Genomic DNA, 22270 nt, shown 5'->3' with positions numbered 1-22270 from the left:
CATGCCTGATTCTTCTAATTACTGGCATGGCAACAGCAAAAACTTATCACTTCCTCGTCTCTGGAGTTGAATCGAGTTAAACCATAGGTAAAACCAACAAATGAGTCACTTTTTCGGTCAAAGAAGAGAGCGAGTCAGTTGCCAACCACTCCCGTGATCACGTGATAATAAGCAGCTGCAATAAAGATAACCACATTTATTTGTAATTCTTTCGTAGACTATGGATGCATTATGAAGCTTCGAAGGAGACTTACATAATTCGAAGTTTACTTAACCTTCGAACCCACGAAGCATTCGAAGCTTCGTCCCAGCCCTAGGTTGTACTGCTAATAGTATTTGATAGCAAATATATAGTCTATCTAACATTCAATGTACACATGGTTTGGATGAAGAGGTACACTTAAACAACTACTTCTCATCTTGTTATAGAGGCCATACAATGAAAGTCTAAACCAGCTGATATACTGACTACAAGAGTAATATGTGTGTACCACTTTCACACCTTAGATCAAAGGAAAGCCAGTGCATATATATCACATAGTGCACTGGCTCAACATGTTAATGAGATAGACACACTACCTTAACGAGATATACGCTGCGTATATCTCGTTTAAGGCAGTGCGTAGAGTAACTCACCTAATATCAGACGGGCTCCAAAACTGGACGCGATTACTCGAGCTACAACAGGAATTTTTGAACGACTTATATGTCTTCAGATAGTTCAAGGCTGTGGGACTTTGCACAGCAAATATCATCTTTCTCGGCTCCTTTGTCTGGTGGCAGATGACCTGCAAAGTCATTTCTTATTAATACGTATAATCTGGAAAAAGTCAATTCACAAACACCCAGTTTACAAATCACATTTACATCCAATCAACAGTTTTACATCTTCACATTGTAGAGCAACTTATCTACTTTCTAAATATCCCCAGTATAATTAATCAAATCCTTTAAATCACGAATTATAGATCAAATAAAATGAGACATCAGCAAATCTTGTCCGTTCAACCAGATGGTTAGGATTACTTCGTATGTGACTTCTTTGTCAATAGGTAACTACTACTGTCAGTACTATATATGATGTGAGGAAGTTTTGGCTATCATTTGTTTGGTGTCTATAGACAATAAACCTGTTTTTGAAGACCAAAATTAGGCCCAGATGATGCAGCAACAGGAAACCTACCTCACCACTCAAACTACCAACATTTTAGGTGAAGGCTTACTCAGAGGAAAGTTGAACTCCAGTATTACGATAAAAGATCAAGGCTACAGAGAGTTAAAACTTTTAATTTTAGATATTTTGATAAATTTCCACCCCAAAAAAGGCAATGGAATTTAATGCCACTGCAGCTATATTCAAGTGAGAGTTAGTCCAACAAGTAACAGCAGTTAGCAAAAGATGTCAATTTTCACATTGGTAGCTACTCTATAAATGGTGTGGATAGTCTGGTACTAGTCAACTGGACCTGTAATGAATATACTGACTATTTATGAGCAAGAGTTTATAATGTGTTAGGGAGAGTATCAAACTTCGCTATACCCTATGAAAAATGAGCCATAAAGTAGCTCGCATAACTTTGTGTCCTCTCGTAAATCTGACTGCTGTTGATTGCCCAGATTTAACGCCTTCTTAGTTTGGTCTGTTGGCCTGCATTGAATCCCTATGGTTAAACCCCATCCAGACATGTTACTTTTACTATCAGAACTGTCATGATTAAATCTTGAATTAAGATGTTACAGGTAAAGTTGATATCCATGGCTTTCCAGGTCAGTTGGCTGCAGGCCCGCAACCAGGGTTTTTGGTTGGGGGGTTCTTTTCAGGAAAATGTGGACCCTTTTAATATATACATTAGCTAACTTGTTAGGTTAACTGCTTTCTAGGGAGCTTGGGGGCATGCCCCCCAGAAAATTTTTGAAAATTAGGTGTCAAAAGATTGAATCAGGTGACAATTTTATGCATAAAAAACTAAATGCAACAAAGTATCATTTAATTGTCTTCATTCACATTATGTACACACAATGAGTTGTATAATGTGCAGTAGGTTAGTTTACATGTAGTGTATATATCTACCAAATTGATTGTACAAAAATCATATGAGTCCTTATTTATGATAACATTTCTGTCCATTCAGCTATTATAGAATACACTCAAATTCAAGTCTGCGTGGGTGAAGTTTGGCAAAGCTATCTACTACCTTATCAAGATCTATACAAAAGTCATAGTGGATATGAAGAAGAGCAAGATTTGAAAGATGATCTTTCCCCATTGAGGCTCTCATAAAATTATTTAATCGTCTTAACCCACTGGCACTTCTTTCACACTCACAAGATGTGACCGGCACTGTGCAGGCAATCTGCAATAGAATGTAAATGTTTGGAAACATGTCATTATCACATTCTTTAATTGCATCTGCAGCTAATTATGGCCTCTCCTTATATTGTTTCGGCAAGTACCGGTTCTTCCATCGATGGATCTCCATTTCAAACAATTCAAGAGATGGAAGATCTGAACTATATTGGTTTACACATGCACCCAAATCTATAGGCTTTGAAGAGCATAAAATGGATGGAACAAGACCTAATAGTTTAACAGCAGTGATAAATGAACCAGAGAATTGTTGGTCTATAAACATAATGATGTGATCAAGAAGCGGGATCGCAACATTCCTCTGGAAATATTCACAGGGAGAAATGGCTGGAGCATTACTGCGATGCTGTTGTCTTAAAGCAATTCGAGGCATTGCAACTGTGCTACCAACTTTATTTGTGATTCTACAAGCATGCTCAAAAATTTTTGCAAAGCCAGAGTCAACATTTTGTCGCTCAAGTGTGTAGACTCTTGAAATTTCAGCTATCTGCTGGTGTGCTTCTAGAATATCCAGTGCTTGTTTCTGCAATTTGACTGTAATGCCAGCCAAATGTGATAGGTACTGATAGACAGTAAGAAACACTATTATAAATTCAAAATTGGTAATGCTGGCTAACAATTGTTGAGCATCACTAGGGGATGCAGTATCCCAATCTGCATAAGTGTTACCGTACTTTTCTAAATGTCGCTTAAACCCAATCATTTCCAGAGCCTCTGTAATGAATACAAAAGCTTGGTAAAAAATGCTGATAGGTACTTTGCCTCTCAGCCCACCTAGTTTTACACAGATCTAACAAAGGCTTTCGACGTGTCTCATCGACTACATTATGTTTAACAATAACCTCAAGCAATCCAGATCGTTTAGGACTATTCAAGAAAAAACGACAGCAACTTTGCATTCGATCCAAAACATTCCTTACTTGAGGCAAGCTACATCTTTTACTGATGACTAGGTTAAGGCAGTGACCATTGCAGTGGACATATGTGGCTAAAGGTGATTCCCTTTTAATCCGTCCCTGGACACCCACTGCATCTGAAGACATGTTACTAGCACCATCACACCCTTGGCCTCTCATATTTGATGCTGGGATGTCATTATCTTGCAAAAATTTCAATATAGCTTGTGAAATAGCTTCACCTGTGATTCTCTCCAAAGGCAAAAAGGCTAAAAATTCTTCTCTGATGTTATTTTGCTGATCTAAAAACCTAACACAAACAGACAGGTGCTCTATATTGTGAGAAGTAACCAGGATGGAATAATATGGTGAAGCATTTACTTCATCTATTATACTACCTAAAATTTGCTTAGCCATTACATCAATTAAATCATTTTGAATTTTTGGTGAAGTATAAGTGGCATTCCACATTGCAGGTGCCTGCAAGTGATCCCTCAACATAGCATCTTGAATGGCCAAAAGCTTTAACAACGCTAAAAAATTTCCAGGGTTCCCAGATGCGTCAATTTTCTCATTATCGCCTCGTAATGCTATGCACTGCCTACTACAAAACAATACTGCACTAGCCAAGGATTTTAGTAATAATTGGTTTCACTTAATGTTGGCAACTACACGTGCATCTTGGCATGCTGTTATGGTTGCATCTATAGTACGTTCATGTTGAGCTGAATCCTCAAAAACATTTAATAACTCATAGATGCAATTACACACGATCTTGAAATTTGGCTCGTTTGTAGTACTGCTTGATCCGCTAAAAATATTTCAAAATCTTTTTGTTCAAATGTTTGACATAATATTTACGGCCAATCAAAATTTTCACAATACATTTCCTATGGGGAAGCCATATAAGTACAGTGTTCATTACAGTCCTTTCCCGAACTTGTAATGGAACCAAACTGTACGTGTCTGTTGTTGACATCTTTGCTGTTACCAATAATCATCTGGTTAGCTGAAATGTTAACTCTGTTGAGAAAAAATCCACTTTTAATTTTTAGCTGTTTTTCAGGATTCAGCTGAACGTGAACATACTATAGATGCTCAACCGTGTGTCTAAAATTGTCAGCTAATTCCATACAATTATGGTGATAAGCTGAACCAACATGTTCCTTGGTTTTCTCACTCTTTTTATTCCATATTCGAAAGGGCCTACTTACAAGGTAGCCTTTTGAAGAATCCTTGCAGAAAATAGCACAGAAAATACAAAAACATGCCATCAACATGCTCACTATACACCAACCAAGGATTTTCCTCCAGCCATGCATACCTAAAACTACGATTACATCCACCCAGATGCTGGGAAGGAAACACATGATTTTTTGATGGCACTCTGTGTTTTGTTAACAATGCATATTTCTGAGCAGCAGTAAGAGATTGCATAGCTCTGGTGAACTCAGTAAGTGATGCAGAACCTGCATAAATATTTGTTGAGTAGACATTGCAGATTCTTGCAAAGTAGTTTAGTGTGTAGCCTCAGTATCAGGGATCTCAGTGGATGAAATTTGATCCGACTCACTGGCAATCACAGTTTCAGTCAACACATCATCTACATTTACAAGCATAATGATAGCTACAGATTGAAATATGCATTAATTTATGAGTGGACAGTCAGATCCACACTTTTTGCTTATAAGCTATAGCAAGAGCTACAGGGTATATTCCAAAACTTAAACTTGCAGGGAATAGCTAGTTAGCTACATTCACTACATGAGGTGGCCACTTAGTATAATAGTGGTAAGCTGGTACAACTAAGCATGCAATTACGTATGTTCTACGTAAAGGATCCCCCACTAGCTTTAACTAGCATTACCTGAAGTTTCATTTGCCTGATTGGGTGATATTAGGACGCGTTCAGCACTTTCATGTGAGCTTCCAGGTTGTCCACTATCGACGACAACAGCTACTGTGTGACTATCCAACGCTCTACCTACGCTCTCAGACTCCTTCTACTTTTCGAAAAAGCTATCCAATCGCTGGCATGATGTAGCTGAGCGTTTCCTTTCCCAAGCTAACTGCTTTTCCCTTCCCATTACCAGATTTACCTCGAGATTTACACGAAAGACCACAATCAATTCCTCAAAACCACACAAGAAATGAAACCCACAATCAATTGCAATCTTGCAGGATCTTTCGTAATTGTGGGATTTACCCTATGTACTCATATGGAGTAACTATCGATCACTGTGGCACAACTAAACTAAGGTGAGTAGTATTTAAAAGTGGATCTCTCTGTAAAGAGGGCGGTTCGTCCGAACTTACCGAATCCCCCCTGGGTACGGGCCTGGGCTGTGTCTTTCTCTTTGTACTGAGTTCCTCAGTGCATTGTGCCATACTATTCTGAGTACACTGTTCTTTCACTCTGTAGCTTCAGTCTCTCAATGTGTATGCACGCGCCCACTGTACTTATAATTAGTCACCAATCAACGTTGTTTGAACGATACCATAGGACTTTACGGGCTCATTTTTCATAGGGTATAGCATAGTTCAATACTCTCCCTACACCATTATAAACTCTAGCTATGAATGATCAAATCTTTTTATAGTCATGATTTCAGTTACCATATACCACCACATGGTCCAAATGTGTGACATACGTGACCACTAAATGAAACAAAACTAAACAAAGAGCCGGCTAATGAAGTGATCTGACATACCCACCTTATAACTTTCTCACTTCTCAAATACCACTTTTACACAGTCTAGTCAACTATCAAAGTTCCTGGCTGCATGACAGTCCATCTTTATGAAATGATGGATATCACGAAATCACAATTATATATGAAATCACTTATTTCACATAAACCACTGTAATTTTGAAATCTCATACACCCTTTGAAAAGTGGCAGACCTCTCAGCTGTAACTGAACTATTAAATATATTTATACATCAATCTAGTCTCACGTAGACCAACTTTTTGTGTCTGTGTGTGTGTGTGTGTGTGTAGGGGGGGTAGGGAAAACTGGTCTTGTACACTTCTGATAGAAATTCTATGTAGTGTTCCATTCACTACTGAGCAACATAATTATTTTGTAGTATAACTGTCACAGCGCAAGTGTAAGAAGAAAATGGCTTTGCCAATCAGCACCCAGTGTAGAGCTGGTGGAACACTACACAGAAACTATCGGAAGTGTACCTGATCACTTTTTTTTCCACTCAACCACAAAAGAAAAGTCATTCTGGTCTACGTCAATCATGTTCTTAATCTTTATACCTTAAATTATGCCGTTAAGGCCTAATAAGGTAATGATCGATATCATAGTCCATCCACACTCCTACACAAACAATTCCACTACTCACCACAACTTCCGCTAATTGTTCACCTCCTCCTCCTTCACCGTAATCCTTCTTGTAGTACGATAAGATTAGCACTCGTTAAGTCCGCTACTTTGTTTAATGAATGCCTCGTGTAGCGAACCAGACGATACGACCTCAGTAACTGCCTTGTCAGCAGCAATTACATCTTGGGCACAACCAGCCTGCGACCGGTGATAATGGCGTCAACCTCATCTTCAACGGATACAGTTCCCAGCGGAAAAACCAGTAAGATATAGATTCAACCACAGCGTAGGGGAAAGAAGCCTCATAACTGGAGAATTAATTTCCAAATTTGCGCCTACAGGCGCTTATTACCTTGGCACAGAATTTTCATAGCGCTTCATCCCGCGAAGGCGCATATTATTACACCACAATTGGTTCCAAAGATAGACCTGATTTTTAAAGGGTAACATATTTTACAATTTAGAGATACACGTCAATATTTGTCCACAGGCTGCTGGGCTCAGGTCTGGTTTGTAAACCCATGAAAACTTTATAACACAAACTACATCTGTTGTTTGTTGAAAAATATTAACTACGTACATGTAAATTCAATCTGTATTGTACAAAACGACAATGAAATAGTGTAATAACATTCAATACTATAGGGGAGGACAGGCCTGAGGCACATGACATGTCCAAGTTTGTTGTTCAAAACTGTGCACCAAATTGGAGGGAACTAGGTGAAGCCCTAGGAATGTCACCAGAGATACTCAACATCATCTATACTGATCATCCTAACAGTTGTGAGGAGAGGTGTAAAGTGATGTTAAGGAGATGGTTACAACAAGATCCCTCAGCAACATGGGGTAAACTAGTTGACGCTATCCATTCCTCTACTCCATCATCATCCATCACTACTGGAGGTACTAAACTATTAGAGTTGTCACAATTGTAGTGTGTATTGTATAGGTGCAGTGGTCTCCCAGTTGTCCCATCATGTGAAGGGAGTCTATAAGCAGACAAGGTTTGATGTTGGGAAGGACACTTGGCCTCCTGAACAACCTAAAGATTTCACTCCAGTAGTATTAGTACATTATGAAGAACAACGTACCATGAAAGACGTCAACATCATCACTAAAGCAGTCCACACTGGTCACATCAGTGATGTCATCTCTGCTGCTAGTAGTCAACCAGTAACCAAACGTCGTCGGTTAGACAGTCATCGACCATTGAGAGAAGCTCTTCAAACTAGCAAGGTGACAAGAAATGTTGCTGACATACTGAAGCCTTTTGATCAGTGTGATGATCCACAAACAATCCTAATAGAAGGTGCTCCAGGTATTGGGAAATCAATACTGATGAAATACATTTCTTACTGTTGGGCTGAGGGAGAAGTGATGAAGAAGATTCAACTGGTGTTGTTGATCTGTCTCAGGGATCCTAGTGTTCAAAAGATGAGATCACTTCAACAGCTTTTGCAGTCCTTCCTGACACACATCACTCACTCTGAAGGAGATACTGTCACTTGTATTCAATGTCTCCAACAAGATAACGGAAAGTCCCTTGCAGTCCTTCTTGATGGCTATGATGAATTCCCTGAAGGCCTAAGAGAGAACAGTTTAATAGCTGACATCATAAATCGTAAAGTGTTACCTGAGTGTGGGTTGATAGTGTCATCTCGTCCTCATGCTTCACAACACCTCCATAACAAGGCCACTCTCAGAGTTGACATTCTGGGTTTTACTGAAACAGAACGAGAGCACTTCATTCGACAATCACTGAAGACACAACCTCACAAAATACCACAACTCACTGACTATCTCCATCAACACACCACCATCAATAGCCTTTGCTTCACGCCTTTCCATCTTCTTGTTCTGCTGTTCCTCTTTAAGAAGGGATATCCCCTACCAAACAATTCTACTGAACTGTACAAGCTATTCATTAGCCTTACCATCTGCCGACACCTTGCCAAATATGGTAACACTGTCACGCAGCCTATCACAGATCTCAACAATCTTCCAGATCCCTGTGGCAAGATAATACAACAATTATCAAAGCTTTCTCTACAAGCATTAAATAACAATCAACTAATAATCACCTTGGAGCAAATCAAGTCTGTCTGTCCACAGCTACCAGGAGCCATCAATGGCTTCGGTCTCTTACAAGTCGTAGAACACATAGACATCTTCAATGCAACGAAAACATTCAATTTTATCCAGTTTTCAGTACAAGAATACCTCGCGGCTCACTATGTCGCTAACCTCCCACTCGACGAAGAGCGATCCATCCTCGAAGAGTATTTCTGGAGCGATATCCATTACAACATGTTCAACCACTACGTTACACTTTCAAAAGGACAACGTCCATCATTCAAGCTGTTCCTTCGTAGTGGAAACGAAGCGATCACCATCGACGATAAATTCCTCGAAGATAAGCTACAGCGTCTTCGCTTCTACAGAATCTTCTACGAGGCTGGCGATATTTCAACTTGTAAAACTATCGAGGAAAAGTTTACTGATAAAGAAATCATCCTACCAGGCACTCTATCACCTAATAACTTAGAAGATCTAACAACATTACTAACCTGCTCGTCCTGTAGAAACTGGATGGTGCTTGATTTGGACTACTGCCATATTCAAGATTACGGACTCCAATTACTACACCGTAGTCTACACCATTCCAACATCACAATAGATCACCTCTGGTTGCGCAACAATGACCTTTCTTCATCCTCAGACAGTTCCCTCAGTGATATCATCATCACCTGTAAGGTGAAATGGTTGGATATTAGCTATAACAAAGCTGTTGGGGAAACACCACACTTCTTCACCAACATACTAACACATCCTTCATGTGTGATAGAGGTACTGTACATGTACAGTAACAACTACTCCACCACAAGACCAGTCATGGAGTTGTTCTCTTCACTGAGGGAGAACAAGACAGTGAAGGAGCTGTGGATTATTGGTAACAACATTTCTGATGATGAGTGTGGTGTGATCTGTGATGTGCTGCATGTGAACCATACCCTGAGGGTGCTGTATATGAGTGATAACCCAATTACTGGACAAGCCTCACAACTGATCCTGGATGCCATCAAGAACAATAATACATTAGAACAGCTATGCCTACCCTCCTACCCTGAGGACATCAAGAAGGAGATTACATCACTAGAACAAGTTGTTAATGAGAAGAGAAGAAGACGAGGATGTGACGTAAAGCTGGAAATTGGGTTTTGGTGATTGTAGAACATTTCTTGTGTTATTACTAAATTGTATTTACCCGCCATTATTGTTATTATTTGATTAAATTAGTTGATTAGATGTTTTGTGGTTAACGAGACATGTTCACTACACCCTCAGGGTACTTCCATCATTATTAACGATTAGCTGGTTGGTAATGAAACTATTAACTTGGCGTTGGGCTAGTTGTATTTTAGTGATCAAGATGATGAACTGTGATCAAGTTGATAATCAACAAGATCAATACGATGATCAACGAGATCAAGATGACAATTGATCTAATATAATATGAGTCAATAGTTAGTTTGATTAGTTTAAAGTACTACTAACTAGTTGGGTATTATTTAAACTAAGTAGTTGTCATGGTAACACTCAACAGGTGTAATCCTCTGAAGATAACACTACCAAATACTGCTCAGCTGGTTATTGTGGAGTTGTAATTTTTTGCGAAACAGCTAAAATAGCCTCCATCATAATTATGTGTCTGAAATATGATTTCTCCGTATTTCTTTGGATACTACAGTAATGTTACCAAAGTTTAAAACGCAGAATGTTTAGCCAAAACCAGGAATTTTAGTCAGTGACAATATTTTTGAGAATTCGCAAAAAATTGGACTAAAATGAATCATTGCACTACTCATCCTAAATCATTGTTCATTATACGAGTACTATTTGTCCTATGGCAACTCTCAAACACCTCCTTTAAAAAAAACGAAAAACTCTTAAACACATTAAGAGTTAATTTTTAAAAATTTAAGCTACTACAACTGTCAGTTTCTTCGCCCTCTTGTTACACTACAATAAGATATTGTTAACTGTGTTACCACTGAGACACAATTCCAAACTTAAACAAGTAATTGTTTCATTACCAACTAACCACCCTCAAAGTGTAATACTAAACAATTAGCTACTCACCTTAATGTGTTCAAACAAACAGCAATTATACTATCACTACTAACACTAGTCTAACTAATAGACCTAATAGTAATAATGAACAATAACTCCAACAAGTATTATGTAGTAAAACTCCACAAACTTGTACAATACTACCTAACTATACACTTTAGAAAGTTTCTAGAACAAATTTTCAACTTTTTATCCTCTTAAACACTTGCTATGCAGGGGCGGATCCAGAGTTTGGAAAGAGGGGGGGGGGGGGGCACCTTTCTGAAAAACAGAAAAAACTTGCTGAAAACCAGTTGAAGACCAAAAAAAAAGGTCACGACAATAATAGCTAGTTATCCTTACCAACTATATCACGTCTGTTATGTAAAATAAAATCCTATTTATAGCTTCATAGGTAAGCTACACTGCCTCATGAACATTGTGACTGCTTTATTAGAGTAATTGACTGCTCTATTAGAGTATCTCGATCTTGTATGCAATTTCTTGAAGGGGGGGGGGGAATTTGCCCCAAATGCCCCATCCTGGATCCGCCACTGCTATATATATATGTCACTAGACTAAACTAAACACTCAACTTTTACCAACGTAGTAACGAAAATGAAATCCAGCTGGTTTGTGTTGCTAAGCCCGCTCAAATAAAACTAGTATGACCGGTTAGACTGGTTTAAGTAAATTACGTCACGAACATATACGGCTATGCGCACACGCGTGCGCTCGTCCAATAATGAAATATTTAGTCACACATTTTAAAACACTCTAATAGAACGTTCACCAATCTGTCGGTATAATTATTAGTGACAAGTCTAACGTTAGCATGCAATTGGAGGGGGACAGAAGATTGCTTGGTAACTCTAGACCTAGGCCTGCACAGTAAATTTGGAAGTGTGAATATCACACTGAAACCAGTGTGAAATCTCTGCCACAGGGGACATACCAAATCCAAGTGTGATACTCACACCCAAGGTGTGACCCTCACACTTCAATGGTATGACCTTCACACTCCAACATATTTATAATATCGTTTGTATTTTAATTGTATTTCAAACACATTTCAATTGCATGTAATGCAGTATTGTTAACACAGTTAAAATCACTGTTTCTTCTTATAGGATATCAATGCCATTTGACAGCAGATGCCCATGCAGTTTTGGTTGTCAAGTTCTGACATGACGTCCCTATCAGGATGGTGACATTTCTATAAGAAAAACATACAATGAACATACAAACTAATGAAATTTATAAAACATACATTCAACCATCAGTGCAGGACTTGCATCGGTTGTGGTCCGTTGTGGCGACATCTTTCTATATAGGAAAAACATAATGAATACACAAACTCAATAATGAAATTTATAAACGTACATTGTAGCCATCAGTGGAACTCTAGATGGTAAGCACTGGCATGCAGTGGGACTTTAGATGGTCAGCATTGATTGTACACCTCTATAATAGGAAAAACATAACAATGAACGCACAAACTAATGAAATTTATAAACGTACATTGTAGCCATCAGTGGGACTCTACGCAGTCAGCATCATTTGTTGTCTGGTTTGGTGACATCTCTACATAGGAAAAGCAGAGTAAAATAAACACAAACTGATGAAATTTATAAACGTACATTGTAGTCATCATTGGGACTCTAAACAGGCTGCATTGGTTGGTTGCTTTTGGTGATGTCTCTAGGAAAACAATAGTATAATGAACACAAACTAATGAAATTTATAAATGTACAGCTATCACCAAGACTCTAGATGGTCAGTATTGGTTGTCAGGTTCAGTGACATCTCTATAGTGATAAGAGTATAAATAAAATTAAACATACATTATAGCCAACAATGGATCCAATTCCACTGATCATTTGTCAGGTTTGGTGACATACCTAAAGAAAATATCATAAACACACAGTGGAACCTCAGTTATCCGAACCCCTTGGGACCAGGGGTAGTCCATAAATCTGAAAAGTCCATATCTCTGATACTGTGTATAAATAATCTTAAAATAGCATTTTTAAATATCAGTACTTTCAAATATCCTAATAGAACAGTCACTACTCTAATAGAGCAGTCATTTCCATAGTTCGGTTAACCGAAAATCCTAATAACTGAGGTTCCACTGTAAATAAAATTTGCATACTGTAGCCATTAAGCTAATGCGACTGCATCACTGCTAGTCTCGTACAGCCACACCACATTCTTTTGTAATTAGGTCGCGGAAACTGAGAAATAGCGGCTGGCTATTTTATTAAGTTGTGGCTCCACAGTCGATACAGAAGAACGAGTTGAGCTCCTTGGAGTTCCACTTAAATATCTGAGCCTGTAGGTCAAGTACCAATACACAAATTAAGTTCTCTAAAATTACGCACGCACCTGCACTTCCTCCGGCAGGTCTCAGTACCCGCATGACCCGAGACGGATTCTGACTACTGCTCATGGCGTGTGGTACAATAAACACCAATAGTTTCCGCATAACTAAGAGCCAGAGTGGCTAAAAGCTAGAGAGACTAAAGTTGAAACTCAGCAGAAAATCGACTAAACTGTTACCAAGGTTACAACTCTAAGACTTCCGGTTTTTTTGTTTGAAAATTTCGGGAAGTCGCCAGAAAAAAAATCAGGTGTGACATTGAATTTAAAATTCGAAAACTGAAGGAGGAAGTTACTACTAGATACGGCGATAAATAAGACGGGTATGAGTGTACTGTAATAAATTGCGTGCATACGAATCTTTTCCTTTTTATAATAGTCCCAGATCGTAGTGTATTTAATTTATTGCCACTCTAAGCAGATTCATTGTTTCGCCTGCTGCAAATACTCTTCCGCATGGTTTTATTCATTATGCTATTATCTCAACATTTTATTCATTATACTCACGTGATTGCATGGCATCTACCAATGAACTTATATTATTTAGAATCACAACCAAGTTCACTGTATTTCAATGATGCTCTTAGCTCACTACTGAACATTTCCACTATATTCTTACCTCCAAAAGCTGTTGTGTGGAGCATGAATTTTGAAAATTATCAATTATAGCAATAATGAATTTTGAGGAGGCAGGGTAAATTGCCTGCGACAGTAGTAGCACTGGATAAACAGCTTACTACACATGTATTCCCGTGCTGTATTAAGTTTAGAAACTAGCCAGTCAAAAGGTAGACCTTCATTAAGTTTGTTACAACACGACCCATTCCAGGTGTTTAGTAACACAGGCCAACTGAAAGTCCTAGTTCACTGGGTAGGCATGACTGCATTATGGTATAGTCAAACGCTTCGCTTTGCATTGTGCGTCTGTGTGTATTGTGTTGTGCTATATAGTGATGTATTGATATCACTTACTACTAGTCAATCTGATACCGATACATTTTAGGTATTTGTTAGATACTAAATTGATGCATGTTTACTTACAAGAGTTGTTCACAAGAAACAGCTTCTGGTGAATGGGCTGATATATATATATGTGAGTTGAGTATGTGTGTGTAGTGTGTGTGGGTGCATGTGCAATGCACTTTTCTATACCACCAATATGAGCTTTACCTGATAGCAACTGTTACACACAAGTAATTGCTTAGAATCGTGCTGTACGGTGTGAATAGAGACTGCGCTATACAATAGTTTCACTGCTAGATTTTGCTTCAGTTTTGCAGGTGCCTTGTGGCCTTTGCTACAGTACATGTATTTTTAAAAACTAGTAAAGCACTCTTCAACACTTTGATACTCCCACGCAAAGTGCTATATTTGCTCATACAGTACAGTTATACAGATACCTGTAATTTCACTAGTACAGTGTAGTACAGTAATGTAAGAAATGTTATGAAAACAGCCACACTCAAACAGCATAATTAATCAAAAAGTATGACATAGAATGTAATGTAGTAGAACTAATCCTACCAGTGTGCTTCTTGTGTATGTATTAAGTTGTCTCAGTGCATTCTGCTCTGTTTCATACAGCTGTATGTATATTGGTAGGACACAATAACAGCAAATTGTCAATTCATACTTTCAATTATGTACCTCATCTACAAAATTGTTTATATTAAAGATTTATTCAAAAATACTGTTCAATTACATTGCTTTGTGAGGAGCTATCTGATAGAACGGGTGTGTTGGAATGATTTGTTTGCCTTTTGTAGGTGAATGGTTTAGGTGGTGCCCACAGTCAGCCAGAGGCCAGCTGTGGGTGCACGCCTGATTTAGTGAAATTATTTTGCAAAAGGTACTCACGACAGGAGCTCATTGAATCCTATGGACAAGGGAGCATGTACATGTACACTGTAACTCCATACACTACCAATACTAGGGCGAAATTCAAACATGGCGTCCAGTGTTACTATGTATATAGTTGGTTACATCATTCTTATGCACAACAGGGATACACTAAATTGGCTGCTACTCCATCGTCTTATGTAAAGCTGCTTCGATAGGAAGATCGTTGAGTCGAAGATAGAGCTTGGAATAGTCAAGTGGAGTAATTTCACGTGATTTTACGTGATTAGTGACTGTAGAAAGACTGTCCTGCTAAGCCTGTGCTCTAGATTCCTCCATCATGCCATTGAACTTCGTTTCCATAGCTTCGCTTTGTCGCAGCGGAAACGTTATGTACTCGAGCATGCGCCTCTACATAATATCCTAATTAGGAAATTTTAAAAGATACTTATTATAGTACATGGCAGCCATGTTTGAATTTCGCTGTTTACTGAGTTACATGCTCCCTTGTCCATAGGATTCGATATGCTCCTGCTCATGATCATATACCATGTATTGTATCTTATGTGCAAACACACATTACCAACTTGTCAGATACTGTAGAGCTCTCAGAGTCTGATGTATTCCTTCTACACAAGGGCTTAAACCTTGTGCCAGCAGCAAGGTTCTTACTTTCTGTCGAACAATAAGAAATCTTCAAAAAGGACCATCTAATAGAACTGACACTGAGAGAAAATAATAAAGCAGTGATAAGCACTAAGTGAGCTTGCAACTATACTGCAACATTGGAGGGAATGCTAAAAATGAAATATCAGAAATTAAAGCTACAGATTTCATAGCATCTAATCTCACAAGACGCGAGCATGCCTTGCTCAGAGACTTTGCCAGGACAAAACCCTGGTAATTCAAAAATGTGACAATGGGGCAGATATTGTGGTCCAGAATAAATGTGACTACAGATAAACTTAATCATCTGCAAGACCCTGTCACTCAGAGAGAAATGGATAGTGTTCCACTAGTATTCTGTAATAAGATAAATAAATATCTCCTGGATCTCTAATGACCAACTTCTAGGCAAAAAGTCAGTAGACTTTCTCTCCGCCAAAGAACTCCCAACTGTGTGTGTGTGTGTGTGTGTGTGTGTGTGTGTGTGTGTGTGTGTGTGTGTGTGTGTGTGTGTGTGTGTGTGTGTGTGTGTGTGTGTGTGTGTGTGTGTGTGTGCAGGGATGGGCAAGAACTGTTGGATTACCAGCCATTGTATCTTTCAAGGTCATAGAGGCTATTGTTGTATTGTAGATTGATTCTCCAGCTAGTGTCAGTAAGTACTATAAACTTACTATTCGATATTGAGCAGGCAGGTAGCACGAAACTATTTATTTTACTAAACAGCAATGAACTAAGAATGCTTACTGACACCCAAACACTAGTGCCAACTTCAGTCATTGCTCAGGCTGCCAGACTGAAGTAGAAATTAAATTCCCGCTAGTATAGCTGCAGGTATAGATCCCCTTATGTTATTGCCTACTCAACTAGTGTGAAATTTTTAATTACACTTGTATGTATATATATGTCACATACTGAAGGTCTCCAAACTCTGTTGTAACCATGCAGGCACACATACTGAAAGGCGTGTGCCTGGTCACTGTAATTGTGTCAAAAAATTGTGCGTCTGTCTCTGTTTATATTTAATGCCCATCAAAACTTATTAGCATTAACAAGCTTACCTTTTGTGACTGGTTGCTACAATTGTTCAGGTGGCACAGTGAGCCATGCCAGCAAATGAGCTCATGAGCAACATATGTTTTAATGTTTACAACCTTGTTTGATATTATAATGTACATTTGTATATGTTTCATCCTTCACCTGACTTTGGGGAAACTAATACAGAATAACAGATCAGTGGAATAATGGCATTAAATTCTATAGCTTATAGTAGTATTTGTACCCTCTACAGTGCTAATACACTCCTCACCTTGTAGTAACTCCACTGAGAATGCAGTCGCAAAGACAGTTGAGAGCAACAATAGACCAATCCTCATGGTTCACAAGAAACCGAATGGGCTAATAAATGTGAGTTAAGTTTGTGTAGGGTATATGTGTGCGTAGTCTGTGCTGGTGTGCATGTATGTGTACGTGCATGCAATGCACTTTTCTACACCATCAACAACACTTATCTAGTGTGACCGGAGACTGCTTAAATTTACTAGAGCCATGCTATATGCAATACCACATCCATGTAATGAAATATACCACAATATATTTAGTCCTTATAAACAAAAGTGATGCTACAGTAAAATTAATGACCTTGACAGATTTAATGGGTGGTAATTTAACAGTTTTCCTGACGATAAACAAATGTTTCATCAATTGCAGCTACATGTACATACAGTACTTCATAAGAACCTATTGAACCTTATACATGTATGTGGTATTAAAATGAGTAAAAATTTATCTTCATTTGGCTTTAAAATGTTTTTGATTTTTCTGAAAACAGGGAACTTATCCTCATAGTGTCCTATGGCATGTTTTATCCCTTTCTAACCCTGCAAAAGTTGCATAACTAAATACAGTAGTTTGTTTTTTACCTGCAGAATGCTATCTCAGTTGCAGTAATGCCCATTCTGTAATATTTAGTTGCTATGGACCATCTAAAGGGGAAATAATTCATTGGTTATAGTGACATCATGGCAGAACATTATACCATAAACGATGAAAGTTTGACGTGACTTAAGTTTGGCAAAGTTCGTTAAACTTTTATTCGTCAATTAGCTATTTTATATTGCTCGCTATTGGCTGTGTGGTGAATTCATCATACTTTCATCTATCAACCTGCTTCACAAGCTGATTCGCCAAACTTAAGTCGCGCCAAACTTCATCATTTACTGTTAAGTCATCTATTATTATCAGAGGCTTTACTTTGTTTATGTAGCAGTTGTCTATATATCTATGTGAGGCAGCATATATAAGTTAATTGGCTTGAGCATCGGTGATGGCTCAACCTGCTTTATGCTCAGTTGCTATTGTTGACCAAGAAGCTTAAGCTTCACCCACACATCTATGTCTGTAATTTATTTATTGTTGAAAATGTGTCTCCTTATTATTCATCTGTTTGTCTTGTTTGATCATTTATGTGAGAACTTTAGTGTATTTAAGCACAGTGCCATGGGGGAAACTGGGTATTCTAATTAATGCACACCAAAATGAATGGGCTAAATGCTAAGTGTATACACATATTTTCTTCCTTAAGATACAGTAGTTCTATAGCTACTACATTTGAAGTACAGTGGTCCCTCTATTATCCAAACTCATTGGGCCCTAAGTACTGAAGTTTAAATAATGGAAAAACTGAAGCCCATTTATTTTTGTACAAAGTAGTGATTGAAAAGTTATAAACGATACTAGTACAGGTATCTAAAATATATCGCAGTATGATCATATCAAGCTGAAGGCATATCATATCAAGGCATATCATATCAAGGCATATTAAGCTTCGTGCCAACAGCGAGGCTCTTACATTATATTTTCTGTCATACAATAAGAAAGCTTCAAAAAGCACCATCTAATAGAACTGACACTGAGAGTAAATAATAATGCAGTGATAAGCACTACTGTAAGTAAGCTTGCAACTATACTGCAACATTGGAGGGAATACTTTAAATCTAATCTCACAAGATGCGACCATGCCTTGCTCAGAGACTTTGCCAGGACTAAACCCTGGTAACTCAAAAATGTGACAATGGGGCAGATATCTTGGTCCAAAATAGATGTGACTACTGTATGTCACAGATGAACTTAATCATCTGCAAAACTCTATCACTCAGAGAGAATTGGATAGTGTTCCATTAGTATTCTGTAATAAGATAAACATTTCCTGGATCTCTAATGATCAGCTTCTAGGAAAAAGGTCAGTAGACTTGCTCTCCACCAAAGAATTCTCAACTGTGCGTGCGCGTGTGTGTGGGATGGGCAGTCAACCACTAATGTGATTACATAATTTATACAATTCTGTTGAAACCACATGCTAACTTGTTAATTTGTATCCATATAATGAATTCTTATAAACAAAGGTGACGATACAGTAAATCAGTAAATGACCTTGATAGATACCATGGCTGGTAATCTAACAGTTCTTCCTGACTATAAGCAAATATTTCATCAATTGCAGCTACGTACAGTACTTCATAAGGACCTAATGAACCCCGTACATATAATGTGACATTAATATGAGTAAAGAGTTATCTTTATTTAGCTTAAAAATGTCTTTGATTTTTCTGAAAACAGGGAACTCATCTTCATAGTGTCTTATGGAATGTTTCATCCCTTTCTAACCCTGCAAAAGTTGCACAATTAAGCAATTAAGGAGTGTTGTTTTTTACCTGTACGGAATGTTATCTCAGTTGCAGTAATGCCCATTCTGACCATCTAAAGGTGGAGAATAGGGAAATAATTTATTGGATAGTGACATCATGGCAGACCATTATGGCATAAACTACAAGTTTGGCGTGTCTTAAGTTTGGCGAATTTGGTGAGTTGAAAAAATTTGCCATAACTTTTACCCATCAATTAGCTACGTATATTGCTCACTATTGGCTGTGTGGTAAATTTGCCAAAGTTTCATCTGCCAACCTGCTTTGCAAGTTGATTCGCCAACTTAAAAGTCACGCCAAACTTTCGTTGTTTACAGTACAAGTCAGATATTATCAGAGGCTTTGCTTTGTTTATGTACAGTAGCAGGTGCATGTATGTCTGTGTGAGGCAGCATATAAAAGTCAGTTGGCTGGAGCATCGGTCTGGTATTAAATGGTTCCAGCTTTGATGCCTGATTATGTTCAGTTGCTATTGTTGACCAAGAACGAAGCTTAAGCTTCACTCACATGTCTATGCCCTTAATTTATTTTCATTGGAAATGTATCTTCTTACTATTCACTGAGAAATTCCATTTGTCTTGTCTGATCATTTGTGTGAAAACTTCAGTGGGTGTCATGGGGAAACTGGATAACTCTAATTAATGCACCTCAAAAGTGAACAGGTTAAAATAAATTTAAAGTATGCACATTTTATTCTTAAGGATTTCTAGTGCATTTGAAATACAGTGGTCCCTCTAATTACAGGTATCCGAACTCATCAGACCCTACTGAAAGTATAGATAATGGAAAAATTGGATAAATTGGATAAATGAAGCCTATTCATTTATATACACAGTTGCTAGTGCTGGACGGTATTGAAAAATTATAAACATTATTCGTTATCTAAATAATATTACGGTACAGTATTTCCGTATCAAGCTGAAGCTTATGTTAAGTGAGATTCACTGTGATATATACTTATCATGAAATAATTCATGAAGCAAGGCACATTTGGATCCATGTCATGAGCTTCAAGGGTGGACGCATGCTTGTTCTTCTGGTGAGCAGCTCATGAATTCACAAGCTGTTCAACCTTAGTATTATTACTACGACATTTGTCAGTTTCATTAATTATTTGAAATGTGCTTCATTTCCTTTCAGGTGAACTGGAAGCCAAAATATTGTTTGCTGAAGAGTGAAGGACAATTAATTGGTTCCCATAAGAAGTCTATACCTGGCGGTGGGCCGGCTGCTTATGGGGAAACCGTTAAACAACGTAAAACGTGATGGTAAATCTCTCAGTGTGCAGTGTGAGTGAGTGTGCAGTCAGTCAGTGAGAAACATTACTGGACTAAAGTGTAAGGATTCTTACTGTCTGTATGTATGTGTGATAAGCATCTACATAATTACATGTATATTTAATTAAGTCCTGATTAACAGGGCCATAGCAAGGGGTCCACTGCTCCGGTTTTGGCTGGATTACCTTTCAGCCACTCTGAATTTTGCAGGGGATTGAGATACTCTAATAGAACAGTCAATGCAATAACTATAATAGAGCAGTCAATACAATAACTCTAATAGAGTAGTCAGTTATAGGTTTCAGTTACCAATCTTACAGTCAGAATTGCTTCCAAATTCCACATCAGAGGATTAAATTGTGACCTATGAGGAAAACCAAACTACTGTATAGTACAGTGTAGTGCAAGTATATTATGGTGTGGTATAGTGATGTGTGCTTGTTACAGTGGATGGTTTTGTTCACATCTTAATACAGTGATTCCTCTATTATCCAAACTCATTGGCCCTTGCTCATGAGTGTATGTTAATATACAGGGGTGTACATGTACTATTGTTCTCTACAGGACTTAGATGATACCCTACACTGTAATGTAAAAGATGACAATTCTGTGTAAGTTGTGGGAGCTACGTTGTTGAGGTTTCTTGGACAAGGTGGCTAAAAGGGGAACACTATTATACAGAGGGTCAGGCTGTTGTGTGTTTGACTATTCTACTTGCATACTACCCCTGTTACCAAGATTACTGTGTGAAGAATTCTCAATCCTGATCCTGATCAGATAAGAAGTCTCGATTCTGATCAGGTAAGACAGTTGATAGAAATGGTATTGTGTATTTTTTCATCATATTTTTAGGTTCGGCTGTCCTTTGTAATGTGGAGAATAACTGGAATGAAAAGGTGTGTGTGCACGCGTGTGCACTAAAATCATGCTTTACAGTGTGATGTTATACTGCTTAAATTAATTATAAGTCATGTTGTACAAAGGGATGGAAGACTGCTCATATATTTATATTCAGTGTTTAGTGCTAAATGACTATGTTCAAGAGAGAAAAATGCTTGGGTGGAGTGCATACATCTTATTTTAACGGGCACTCAAAATTTTGGCCACCAAATGATGTGTGTGCAAGTCACTTGTGTGTGTGTGTGACTGTTGGCATGTGAAAGTATCCTAACAATTAGAGCTTGTAGCTTTGTATTAGTTGGTGTTTAATAAATATTATGTGGAAAATGTACAGTATGTGTTATTGAGTTGAGTGTGTAGCGCATACTAATTACCCACATCTCACTTTTGGTTGAAGTGGAGCTTAGGGTCCCCACGTCTTCACCTGCAAGACATAGTATGGGTTATTTGCCACAAAAGGAATTGCCAGCACCTGAGGAGTGCACAGGTGTCTCTCTGGGTAGGCACAACTGTGCTATAGCCAAAGACTTTTGTGTGTGATTTTGTGCGTGATTTTGTGCGTACAGTCTCTATCTGTGTACACTGGTACATTTTTATGTACATGTTGCGTGCCAATAGTAAGTGTACTAGAATGTTATGTATTCATTTTTTTGCAGTGCCAGAATTATCGGTTTGTCAACAATGAACTACATGGAACCTGTGCCTCTCAACCATGTCAACAAGAATGTTGTAACTGTTAAAATAATTGATTTCTGTGTGTTTATCATTATCCATTAATCATCACGTGCATGTTTAC

At 38.1% G+C, this 22270-nt stretch overlaps 1 protein-coding gene, 2 long non-coding RNA genes and 1 pseudogene across 6 annotated transcripts; 1 reads left to right on the top strand and 3 right to left on the bottom strand.

Annotated features, from left to right (window-relative positions):
• Positions 1-1950: 1950 nt before the first annotated feature.
• Positions 1951-3444, bottom strand: LOC136248248 (52 kDa repressor of the inhibitor of the protein kinase-like; annotated as a pseudogene).
• A 3714-nt stretch (positions 3445-7158) lies between these two features.
• LOC136247718 (uncharacterized) lies at positions 7159-8487 on the bottom strand. Its single transcript, XR_010697725.1, has 5 exons — positions 8393-8487; positions 8233-8322; positions 7956-8183; positions 7691-7898; positions 7159-7641 (listed from the first exon to the last, which is right to left on the bottom strand). It is a non-coding gene; the product is annotated as an uncharacterized lncRNA (long non-coding RNA).
• A 419-nt stretch (positions 8488-8906) lies between these two features.
• On the top strand, positions 8907-9824 carry LOC136248247 (nucleotide-binding oligomerization domain-containing protein 1-like). Its single transcript, XM_066040057.1, has one exon. The coding sequence runs from the start codon at positions 8907-8909 to the stop codon at positions 9822-9824; it is 918 nt and encodes a 305-aa protein (XP_065896129.1).
• A 1924-nt stretch (positions 9825-11748) lies between these two features.
• On the bottom strand, positions 11749-22018 carry LOC136247693 (uncharacterized). Of its 4 annotated transcripts, XR_010697707.1 has the most exons (10): positions 19307-22018; positions 17516-19260; positions 13098-17473; positions 12658-13044; positions 12554-12610; positions 12350-12410; positions 12231-12293; positions 12093-12173; positions 11980-12035; positions 11749-11925 (listed from the first exon to the last, which is right to left on the bottom strand). It is a non-coding gene; the product is annotated as an uncharacterized lncRNA (long non-coding RNA). The 4 variants fall into 4 exon arrangements; XR_010697706.1 differs by having other exon boundaries at positions 12554-13044; XR_010697705.1 differs by having other exon boundaries at positions 12350-12610.
• Positions 22019-22270: the final 252 nt, after the last annotated feature.

The sequence above is a fragment of the Dysidea avara genome, chromosome 2 (genome assembly GCF_963678975.1).
Source record: "Dysidea avara chromosome 2, odDysAvar1.4, whole genome shotgun sequence".
Lineage (NCBI taxonomy): Eukaryota > Metazoa > Porifera > Demospongiae > Dictyoceratida > Dysideidae > Dysidea > Dysidea avara.
The sequence above is the reverse complement of the archived record's forward strand: the minus strand, read 5'-3'. Positions and strand labels throughout refer to the sequence as shown.

What these genes read in the sequence shown, in the direction of transcription:
- LOC136248247 (XM_066040057.1), top strand. Translation starts at nt 8,907, where the DNA reads ATGTTCAACCACTACGTTACACTTTCAAAAGGACAACGTCCATCATTC.